We start from the raw sequence: 12,119 nt of genomic DNA, 5'->3' as shown, positions 1-12,119 counted from the left end.
GCCAAATATTTGTAACTCCCACAAAATGATAGTGGCATTCTCTGAAAGCCAACAAAAATACCTATGTTTTGATGTATAATTTGTGGGGGTTGAGTAAAACTTGAGCGAGTAGGAAGAAGTTGTTCGGACATGAAGAAAAGATTCAGAAAGGTCCAATGGCCCACTCAAAGCCAACTGCATAGCAACCATAACAACGTATGTATTTTCTGAAAAATCACAATGATGCAACTGAAAACTTAAAGAGGGATAAGATTAAAATCGTAGAAAATATGAAAAAGCTGAATTACAAATAAATAGTCCAATAATTTGAGAACCTTTTGAAAATTTGACTGTTGTCTCTATGAGAAAGTATGAGGAAGTAGTGAAGTTTCAAAAACAAGCAAGTTTTAGCGGAATTGTGGAAGTTTCCCATTCATTTCAATGGGACAAAAAAAGGAAGAAAGATTAATATTTTAACAAGTATAATAGAAATAAGTACCAAAAGATATAACTGGAATGAGCAAAAAATAGCAGAATATTGTGAAATTTCAATGGTGAAAATCAGAAAAAAATTGTGGAAGTCCAAAAAACGTACGGAAGCAACTAGAATACTAAAGTTTAAAGAATAAAGAGAAACAGGAACTCAATAGTGTGCCTATGCCTTACAGCATCCACACAATTAATGGCAGGACTAAATGAATATCAATGGTACTGAGTAGCTGTAGCTAATATTACATCTGTGGGATGATTATTAGTAATTTTTTCTCTAATGTTTAAAATTTTATTTGTAAAGAACTTCAGGAAGACATTACTAGTTAACGTTAAAGGGATGGTTGGCTCAATAGAGCTCTGAGTTTTTGTCAGCCTGGCTAGAGTGCTGAAGAGTGCTGGGGTTGTTCTTATTTTCTTCAATCAGTGTCAAATACTAAGATGTTCTGGCTTTGCAGAGGGCTTTCTTATAAAGCAACAAACTATTTCTCCAGGCTAAATGATGATCCTCTAAATTTGTGACATGCCATTTCCTCTCCAGCTTACAAGATATCTGCTTTAGGCTACATGTTTGAGAATTATACCACGGAGTCAGGTACTTCTGATTTGAGACCTTAGTTTTCACAGGAGCTACAGTATCCAGAGTTGTACGTATTTCCATAGAATAACTGTTATTTATATTACTGCATTCAGTGAGTCTCATTCTCTTGTGCAGCTGAATTTTGTTGTGTACTTTTTGTTACTATGACAATAAACAGCAAAAGTAGTTGTTATACATGTACAGACCGTAAATATGCAGTCCAGGTGTGTTTGATTCTGCTGGGTAGACCGATCAATGGGAACATTTGAGCTCTCCTGGTCCACTCTGTGGAGGAATGATGAAGAATTGGTTCAAGCACAAACTCAGAAGCCTCACCTGTGAAGTGTTCACTAGTCCCGTGGATTTCCACTAAGAATAAACAGCTCAGTTTAGTGTTTTTCTTTGAGTTTCAGTGTTGTGCTGAGCATAAAACCTCAGAGAAAGTTTTTAAAGCCCTAAACTGCATCTCCAATAGAAAATGTATCCCTTACAATCGGGACCTCAGGCTCCTGATACCTTTGACATAAAGCTGAATTCCAATCAGAATCATCGCAAGTCCCGTTAAAAGAATTCTTCCAAAAGAAGAGCAAAAATATAGGATTTTTTTAGGATTAATAGCTGTGTAAATCAGCTGTAAGAGATACCATTAGTTTCTCCTTCAGCTCAACAACACTTCAGATGGAATACATGATTCTGGTGTTTAAACATCAACATCATCCTTTCGTACTTGACTATAGAGGCACTAACTAATTATGGTTCTGCTGTTTCCTGGTAGTAAGTCTTTTTTGAACATCTGAGTAAAAGTGAAATCTGTGCAACAAAGTTAGTGTTACCTCCTCTAACTTCCTCCAGCATACAGCATAACATGACTGATGGAAGAAAACATGAGCACGAAAACTTCCTGTTTGCTGAAGTAGATTTTCAGTTGTTTAGAAACCAGAAGCTTGTTTTTAAGAGACAGTTTAAATGAGACTTAGGTAATGACATGTTTGCAATTTATATCCAACAATCAGGGCTGGGCCATATTATACCGTTCACGGTAATACCGGTATAATGACGGGCAACGATAAGAAAATGAAATATCGCAATAGAAAATGGGTAAAACACGCATGCGCAGTGCCTTTGTTTTCATACACACATAGCAGAAAATGTATGGTGGCGACGCAGAATAAGAAGGGCGAAAGCGGATCGTTGAATGAAACAGATGAACCAGAAGTGGTTTGTAAAAATGCTGCAACTGGAACTGATTTAGCTTTCATCCATCAGATACACAACAAAGCACTATTTTTGGTAGAGCATGCCAGCGGGCCGTCGTTATTACCGTGTTTTTTTGGAAAATACGGCACACTTAAAATCAATCCTTTGATTTTTCTGAAAATCGACAGTGCCCCTTATAACCCCGTGTTCTATAAGTATGAAATCTAGTTGTGTTTACTGACCTTGAAACAATTTTATGTGCACGGCACTCAAAAATCTGTCAAATGTTTCAGTACGACTTTGCTAAGCTACGAACCCGCAACGCTTGATGGATTGTCGGAGTATTACAGGTATCGTAGGGAGGAACCTCGCGGAGTGATACGTACTGTGCTTCAACGTAATATTACCGTATTGTGTGTGTGGCAGGATGAATGTTATCCTTCGGTCCAACCCACTTTCAGCCTGGCACATTACGGGGCGCTGTTATAAATAGTGGCCATTTGAGTGTCCCTGGGTCGCTTGCCTGTGATCTCCTTTTTGGTCACCTGACTTCCCTTTGGTGTGGTAGAGATCATTTGCGGGTTACTCTTCTGAAGCCTCCATTGTGGCTGGTCGTAGCTATAGAAGCCTCCTCTGAGCTATTCTGCTTACGTTCTATGACACGGCTTACTTGGAAGTGTGGGCCTTAGTTTTGCGCCAAGCTACGTGAACTGAAGTGCTGCTGTTTTGCCTTGCTGTGCTTTTACCGTCTGTTCCCGTTGCGAGATTTCTTTCCCTGCTGCTGTCAGCTTTTACAGTGGACGTCGGCGTGGACAACGGCCATATGCACGCCGGTTATCGGAGTCAGCTGGCGTGCATATTGATTGACTGTTAACTTGTCGTCGTGTGGACGGCAAGTTGGAGCAGTACGGCGATTCCGTTTGCTCCAGATTTTAGAGTTTTATCCAGATTGTATGTTGTTTTATTGTTTTTGATTTGTAGTTTGGATTTTTGTTACACCACTGGTGGGAGGCCCTTTTTCTAGCTGTAGATCACCAGTGTGGTCCTGCAGTTGGGTTATCCCCCGGCGCTACACATTAGTTTGTTGTAATATATTAAAATTTTCTTTGTTTCTTTTATTCAGATGCGGAGTGCCGACGTGGAGGAGACTAGGGTGCCTTGGTGGTGGGATCCCTTGAGTGTACACACCTGCCTTGTTTAGTTTATTAGTGTGAGTGTGTGTGATAGTGTGCTGCACTTGTGTTTTGGTGTGTTTTCTTTCTTTAGTTTGTGTGTGGCATCCCTGCCCCTCCACTGGTAAGCCTCAGCTGTGAATACCTTTTTAAGCATATTTGTACTTGAATATTTATGATTGTGCTTTTATATGGTGTTTTAAATAATTATTAATAAATTGTCAATTTGTTTATCATTGAACCTCGTCTCTGGACTGAGTATAGCGAACCTAAGTGCCTTTTTGGTGATTTAGTGTTACTTTCAGTATTCTCTGGGTGAAATTCCCAGGGTGGCGTTGTCTTTTAAAACTGCAAAGAGTATTTACTTTATTTCTACCTCGTCCTGCCACATGTGTGTATAACCTCTTTGTAAGTTTTGTGGATATTATACATGGTTATGCTGAGGATATGTCGGCTAGTTTCCACTGGAAATACCTTTTGGTTAAACTGTCATCAAGGAATTTGCATTTGGATTGTAAATTTTTTATATAACTTTAATGCAAAAACAGCTGCTTGTTTAAGTGAAAATACATTGATGGGGTTCTTTTGCACTAATAAAGTTGTGGAGTTGTAAAGTATTCTGTCTAGTGTCAGTTATATCGTTATCGCAAATTTTCAAATGTATATCGTGATAAATATTTTTAGTCATATCGTCCTGCTCTACCAACAACATCAAAGAGTTAAATCAAAGAGTACCAGCAGCTCACCTCTCTGCAGCAGACACAGGCTGGACTTTTACATCAATGGGTTCACCTTTAGACGCATCATTCTGTAAGGACACAGAGCTGGGTCCAGGTTCACCAGGTCTCCCATGGATGCTGTTAGACATAGAAGACAAGAATAAAGGTCTTCCTTTGACCCTCAGGGTCCATCGGGGTTGGTTAAGCGCACTGCTCAAGTTATCCAGAACTGGGGCAGAACTGCACATATTGTGTTTCTTGCTCTCTGAGAAACTGGACGAGTTCTGCTAAGGAATCATCTGTACTGCATAAATTAACCATTTCAGACATTCACACAGTGATGATACTGTCTGCTGTTTGGGATCAAACATGTTTCCTCTTACTTTCCTCAGAGCTTTTATGGTTTCATATCATGATTCGGTGCTTGACATGTCTTCATCTTCTGGGAACCCAAATAACATAAAGACATGGGTTAGTTCATCTAACTCCACTCTGCACCAGTTACTTAAATACAGCTGAAGAAATGTTCAAGCCTACCATTAGTTTATCCTAACACGTGGTTTCAAACTAAAATAAAAATTAAACTTTTGAGAACAATGATTAATGATGATGATACTGGCTTTCAGCTAAAGTCTACAGGTATAGATGTCTCTGAGGGGAAGTTAGTGAAGTGCCAATTGCCCACTCTGCCGCCCTCACCACTCGCTGCAGTTTTCTCTTGTCTTCCACTTTACAACAGTTAAACCAAGCTGTAGAGGAGTAGGTCAGAAGACCCCTGAAGAACTTAAAACCTTCTACCCTTTCTACCTCCTCTCCGTCAATGTAGAGTGTAGAATGCTCAGACCGCCTTTATAGTATAGTATTGCCTTTATAGACTTCTCCTGAAGTCTATTACCATCTCCTTGGTCTTGGCTGTGTTCAGATGCAGGTTGTTGTTCTCACACCATTGCTTCAGATGCTGAACCTCCTCTCTGTAGGCTGAATCATCATTGTTGTAAGCTGGATTTGATCTAAGTAGAGGTCTCATTAAATTTAATTTGTAAAGGGAAAAAAATGCAGCAGCAGCTGCAGCTATTTACTGTCAGACCTCCAGCAGCCTGCTACACAAACCTGAATAACCTGGTGGGATTCTGGACAAAAAATAAAATAAATAAAGTGTTTTTACTGTCATTTTACAGTAAAAAAATCTAGTTTTGGTCACACACAGTCAATATAAATAGTGATGACTGAAGCTTACACTATAAATGCTTTATGAAGTGGGTCTATTATCAATGTGAGAAATGATGTTCTGATGAGAAATACTTATTTGTGATTTGGACATGTGACAGCTGCTTTAGTGCAGAATTTTAAATTTGTGGACCCAGACTGATAGAAACTCTCAACATTTACTAACGTACAATCTGAGTTTTATAGCAATTCATTCTTTTTAAACCACTGTTACATAATTTTAAACCAGATATCAGGAACAATGGTCTGATAGTGTCACATCAGTTCTGTTTGTTTCACCTATTAACAGCAGATAGAGAACAGTCTGAAGGTATTTCACACTGCACCAGCAGTTTGTATTTGTATTTTTTAAAAAGTTTTTACCGAACTGTAAACTGAGGTCTGAGTGAGCCAATATGAATAGAAGTTTCTATTCTTTATGAAATTTTGTAGTTTCACAATAAAAGCCCTTTTTCTTTTTCTTTTCCACGAGATATTAATAATCTATTTGACATCCATGATTTACTTTATATTTATATAAAGTATATAAATATATTAAGTATATATATTTATATTCAAGATGGCCCTGGTGAGGTCGGCTGCTGTGCTGGATGCTCTTCCCCAACTCTTCCACTTTTTGCTGATTTTCATTACTTTTTGCTCTATCTGCCATAGTCTTGCATGGGCATCATGCAAAACACACAAATTTGCTACACTCTGGGTTCCACTGGTTTACAACATACACACATTTCATCGTGTTTAACTCCAGACTCAACCTGGCAAAAGGAGATGCTGAGAGAGAACAAAGGACGCGGCCCTAAGCGATGGCCTCGAGGAAAACGAACCAGCATCAGAAACAGGCTACGGGCTAGCGCACACCGTGCATCCATGCCCAGTATCCTCCTAGCCAATGTTCAATCCATTGAGCACAAGCTTGATCCCCTCAGGGCCAGAATTAAGTTCCAGAGGGACATTCGTGACTGCAACCTCTTTTGCTTCACTGAGACTTGGCTGAACCCAGCGACACCGGACCACGCCGTGCAGCCGGCGGAGTTCTATTTGGTTTACCGCATTCACAGGACAACCGAGTCAGGAACGAAAAGAGGTGGTGGAGTGTGTTTTATGGTGAACAACAGATGTTATGATAGCGTTAATATCTCCCCACTCACACGCTCTTGCTCGCCCAATCTGGAACTTTTGATGATTGAATATCGCCCTTTCTATCTCCCTCGGGAGATAGAAAGGCCTCATGTCATACTGTGTATGACAAATAAAATTTGAATTCGAATTTATATTTATATTTTGTACTACATTGTTCATTTGGAACATTTTTTATTATATAATTAAATAATTTTATTTATAATTTAAAATATATAAATTTAAAATATATAATTAAATAATTTTATTATATAATTAAATAATTTAATGACATATTCTTTATTTACTGGTTCCCAGTCCTGTTCCAGTAAATCATTTTTCAAAAATGAGTCACTGAGACATGAATGAGTCAGAACTCATTCATATCTTTATCCAGCAGAAGTTTTTTTTTTTTTTTTAATTCTTTGCTTTTTAACAGTTGACAGTTGGTCAGTGGTAAGTATATTATCAATCAGTGTTACATAATGGGAAATAATATAGCTGGATTTGGTGATTTTAAGATCTTTGATGGCTCAAGAGACCAATTTTAAGAGACTGTTTAGAGACCAGAAACATAATAGCAGCTCACTTAAACGAGACACAAACTGACATCAAATAGTTAAATTACTAACAGCTCACCTCTCTGCAGCAGACACAGGCTGGACTTTAAAATTAATGGGAAGACCTTTAGATGCGTCACTCTGTAAGGACACGGAGCTGGGTGGAGGTCCAGGCTGGTTCCTGTGAATAATGATGCAGCAGTGATGTGAGTGCTGAGCTGTGACATGGAGAAGAGTCATGGACAGTTAGAGATGGTCATCTCACCTCTGAGCTTTGGTCTGGCTCTCATGTTCCCCACACAGAGTGCTTTTAGAGGGAGGGACTCCCTCCTCTCTGTCCTCACACTGATCCATGCTGCTCAATTCACATCAGCTCACACACACTTTCTACCTGCAGAGGAAACACAAATCATTCATGTGCACATCAGCTGAAATCCTCCTTTCATCATGTGTGCTGTCCAAATATCAGCTGCTTCTTTCCTGCTTCATCTCAGTGTCAGCTGGATGCAGTCAGACAGCAGTGTGAGGCAGAGGAAGCTGCCATCAGCTGCTCTGCTAGCAGTCCACTAGATGGAGCCTGAAGCACACACGATGCATTCACTGACACACACTGATTCACTGTGACTGGAAGCTTCAGTCAGTCCAACACGTGTGAACAACATTTTAAACATTTCAGCTGATCCAGGATTCAAAGAGGATCAGCAGAGTTAAAGCTTCACACTAATTCTTCCTGCTGTTTGCAGAGAACTGCACACACACTGATTCACTGCTAATGAGAAGCTTCTTCCATCCAGTAATTCATCATCCATCAGCTCTGCTGCTGCTCTCAGTCCTGGACTCTGATCACACACTAAAAGCAGCTTTTTAACTCGTGTCTGTAAGAACTCTTAGTTTAGTTAGTTAGCTGAGTTTGCAGAGAACTGCACACACACTGATTCACTGTTTGGGAAACTAGAAAAATGTTAGTCTTGAACTGGCTGCGTAATGCAGACAGGGTAGGACCCGAATATAACGGCGAAACATCGTCAAGCAACTTACAGAAGTCCAGATGCTTTTCTTTCCAAGCTCCTTAAACTACGATGACCTGGATGACTGAGAACCTTCACAGGAAAAATGAAACACACTGAACAAAGAATGCAAGACTTTCACTATAAAATAGCAAACAAAGGAACGCAGCACTGACATGTGAGCTTGTCAGAGGAGTGGAGGAAAGTGTTACGGATTCAAATATTGGGGACGGATACAAGAGAAAAAACCACAATAACAACACTGGTCCGGCTGGGTTGAGTCAAACGATGATTTTAATGATCACACGCGTGGGAGATGGACACTGTACGCAGACAGCATCAGATCTGAAAATGGTGGAGCATTGCTCAAACTCTTATAGCCTCTGGTGCTCCCACCTTATCATAAAAGCCTAAACATTCACATGCTTTCTCTCACACGACGCCTAAGCTACGACCTTGGCTCCCCGTTTATCTGCTCCTGCTGAGATGGGGCAGAAAACTCCAGCATGTTCTGTTCTCTTCTAATCAGACAAATAAGACAATAACTTTCTGCAAACAGTATTTCTTATAACATCATAAAACAATATCATTCATCCACAATAAATCAGCAGTCTAATGTAATGCAAATCAGTTTAACAAATGCAATAGTTATCAGCTTCTTCTAATTCAGGAGAATAATGCAAACTAAAACTACATAATAATTCACAATCTTTAATTAGGGGTCTAACATGGCATAAAATAATATTATAATCTAACAAAAGGCAGACGAGAGTGAGCGAGGGAAAGAGGACACAAGAGAGACATGACAGGCTGAGGAAATATAGAATGGAGCACCAGGCCTCACACAAACACACACAAACACACACAAACACAGACACACAGACACACACAAAGACACACAAAGACACAGAGGGAATCTAATGATCAAGGAACTAAACAGGAAGTATAAGAAACTCAAAGCAGCATAAATAAGACTGTAAATGAACCAGAACATAAACCATAATACAAAACACAAGAAATGCAAAGTACTTGGTCAAAAGGACCCAGAACCATTAAAGTTCTTTTCTTTGCTCTTCAGTGTTTGAGTTCAAACAGACTCCACATTAAACTATGACAGCACCGTCCCTGCTGCTGCTGTCAGACCTGTTATTCACTCACTGCTCGCCAGTGTTTCTAATGAGTTTTACTCATCCATGAGAGTTTAAAGCACTTACAAGCAATGTTCCCTCTAATGTTTCATGTGTCTGAACACACAAACTCCCTGAGCGATCCACTGTGAGCGACATTAGACGTGTGCACTGTGGTCACGCCAGCGTCGAATCCATCCAAGTTACATGTTTATTAAAATAATCAGTTTACAGCATTTACATTTCTGTTAAACTACTTTTAATTAACTGTTTTATCCCACTTACAATGAAAATTAAAAAAAAAAAAATCTTGTTCATGACCTGTAGCATGTTAACACTATTGGAAGGAAAAATAACTTGAACTCCAATTTTGAAAACACAACTTTATTTTTTCTATTTTTATAAAGCTCTGACTTGTATTATGAGTCTGTGGTCTGGGAGAGAGTCTGTAACTCTGTCTGCAACATACAGTAAATAATGACCAATGTTGGGCAATTAATTATATAGTTACTTCTTCAAAAAAGTAACTGAGTTATGCAAACAAGGTTTTTTGCAGCTGTTTACCTAAAAATGCAGCCAAGGTGTTTTTTTAAAATAAACATTTCAAACTATTTGCAGAACAATCAGCTGTTCTGCATCAAATCTGATGCCACACAAATTATTTGTGCCGCTCCAAAAAATTATTTCTGTCCACTATGAGATGAAGGAGAACAACAGCCTGATACCTGCAGGCCTGACAGCAGCAGATGTATCACTGCTGTAACACCTGTAACACTCAGCAGTCGCCTCATTGTTCTGACACACACAACAACACTATTGACTACACTACACACTAACTACACACTAACTCAAATCAAATCAAATCACTTTTATTGTCACATCACATGTGCAGGCACACTGGCACAGCACATGCGAGTGAAATTCTTGTGTGCGAGCCCCACAAGCAACAGAGATGTGCAAAACACAACAACACAAACGAGCAAAATACAAGAATGGCCAACCTGAAACTAATAAATGTATGTACAATATATAATAGTATATGCATTTCTGGATGTGTATACTAAATGTTTTCCTACGTGTGTGTGTGTGTGTGTGTGTGTATATACACATTTTTACAAATTAAATAGTAAAAAATAATAAATAAAATATAAAATATACAGAGTTGAATATGTGCAAAACAGCGGCATTACTGTACAGTGTGTAGTGCATAATGTTGAAGTTCCAGTAGTGAAGCTGAGGTGTCTATGAAGTGTTCAGCAGTCTGATGGCCTGATGGAAAAAGCCGTCTCTCAGTCTGCTGGTACGGGACCGGATGCTGCAGAACCTCCTTCCTGATGGAAGCAGTCTGAACAGTTTATGGCTGGGGTGACTGGAGTCCTTGATGATCCTCCCCGCTTTCCTCAGGGGAGGAACTACACACTAACTACACACTAACTACACAAGATTTGCTCTAAACGCCTCAAATCTTTCACATCTCAAACACGCCGTCACTCCGTAACTAAATGCCATGTTTTGATTGGTTTACTTTAATTTCAATTCAGGTTAGAATTCTTTTTGTGTGCGCAACACAGATTTTCTCTGCGCAGAGACCGTGCCAACAGTGCGCAATTGCGCACGTGCGCAGCTTAGAGGGAACATTGCTCACAAGGTGACTACCAATAAAAATGAGTGTGCTTCACTGTCAGAGCTACGGGGATTCAACCAGTAGGTTGAATGACTTGATAATAAAAGTATTTGTTTGATGCTTTGCATTGAGGCGCATTGTTGAATTTGCAGGGACACAATAACCACAGATCAGTTGTTCAAACCACTGCAGTAGGGAGCCATGTTATGAATAATAAACAAATAATAATACTAATACTACTAATAATAAAATTGTTAATTTAAGTAATTGTTTTCGACTAAACATCACATTTAATGTAACAAGCAGTAAATTCAGGTTAAGTGCATTATCAGCATTTGGAGGAGCTCCTTATCCTTCTTTTTACTGCTCACCTCTTAAAAAGTGTTCACACAGTTTGCTAGCCTCTGTCAGCCTGCTAGCTATGCTAACAAGTCTACTACACACACTTGACTCGGTCACATGACAGACAGCAGAGATAGCTGCTCTGCTAGCTAAGCTAACTCATGTTAGCTTAGCTAGGTCAAGGTCAAAGAAATGAGGCGATGCTGCTGGGAGTTACGTCACAGACTAGCAGAATTTAGTTATTCAGCATAATATTTAATCCTTATTATCTGCTCCTGTCACCTCTGTTTACCTCTGAAAACAAGAAAATTTAGCTAACAGTTTATTAGCATTGGTGAAATTATAAACAGGCATCAGCGCGGTCACCTATACTGTCCTTTAATGCTAGAGCAGCAGGAACACCAGTTAATCTAAAATCTCCTTTTCTCTCTAAAAAGTGACAGCAGACTGAGTCAAAGACAGAAACCTTATTTAAACACCAAATATTCACTTCCTGATCCAGGATTCAAAGAGGATGTTGAACTTACTCAGCTTCTTCCAATGAACGTCTTCACTCTGCAGCTCTCTGCTGCCTGGACCAGGTCTGTGTAGAAACAGAGAAAATCCTCTGCTTCTTCTCCGTCAGCAGTCCTCTGTGTCTGCAGGCTGCGTCAGATTAAACACTTCACACCAGCAAAGAGTCTGAAGTTCACAGGTCAAAGGTCAGCTGCCACACTGTATATAACAATTCACTTTTGAACAGTAGATAGCCTGTAGGCGTCTCTGCAGTGATAAACAGTTTACACATTAAACACTGAACCATAAAAGAAGCTTGAGCTGCAGCTCACAGGTCAAAGCTCAGCTGCTGCACCCAGTTATGAGTTTAAATAAATCATTAATCATGATCTTTTCCCTCTCAGCTCTTTCACTTGGCCTTGGGGTGTTTTGACGGAGCTACACTGTATGTTTCAAATGTTGTAAATAAATTGGGAGTTAGGGCT

General features: G+C 39.5%; 1 protein-coding gene and 1 pseudogene across 3 annotated transcripts in view; one reads left to right on the top strand and one right to left on the bottom strand.

Annotated features, from left to right (window-relative positions):
* LOC147337114 (uncharacterized) overlaps window positions 1-11,799 on the bottom strand; it is a 66,375-nt gene extending 54,576 nt beyond the window's left edge. Inside the window, exons 1-5 of one of the 2 annotated variants that reach the window (XM_086285754.1) lie at window positions 11,667-11,799; window positions 7,305-7,430; window positions 7,119-7,220; window positions 4,164-4,274; window positions 1,255-1,333 (exon numbers count right to left, since the gene is read on the bottom strand). In XM_086285754.1, the coding sequence (XP_086141880.1) occupies window positions 1,255-1,333; window positions 4,164-4,274; window positions 7,119-7,220; window positions 7,305-7,393 (381 nt within the window). In that variant the 5' untranslated portion in view covers window positions 7,394-7,430; window positions 11,667-11,799. Of the gene's footprint in view, window positions 1-1,254; window positions 1,334-4,163; window positions 4,275-7,118; window positions 7,221-7,304; window positions 7,431-8,077; window positions 8,215-11,666 lie in introns of those variants that run through there. The other variant, XM_086285755.1, reaches the window with a different exon arrangement.
* LOC147337110 (protein NLRC3-like) overlaps window positions 1-12,119 on the top strand; it is a 547,272-nt pseudogene that overhangs the window by 142,005 nt on the left and 393,148 nt on the right. The gene's annotated exons all lie outside the window — the stretch shown is intronic.

Source organism: Aulonocara sp. 'chitande type north' Nkhata Bay, linkage group LG3, assembly GCF_057382095.1.
Source record: "Aulonocara sp. 'chitande type north' Nkhata Bay isolate Kocher_YH1m ecotype deep benthic linkage group LG3, A_spYH_male_GT1.1, whole genome shotgun sequence".
NCBI lineage: Eukaryota > Metazoa > Chordata > Actinopteri > Cichliformes > Cichlidae > Aulonocara > Aulonocara sp. 'chitande type north' Nkhata Bay.
Note: the sequence above shows the minus strand (reverse complement) of the source record. Positions and strands in the feature narration are given on the sequence as shown.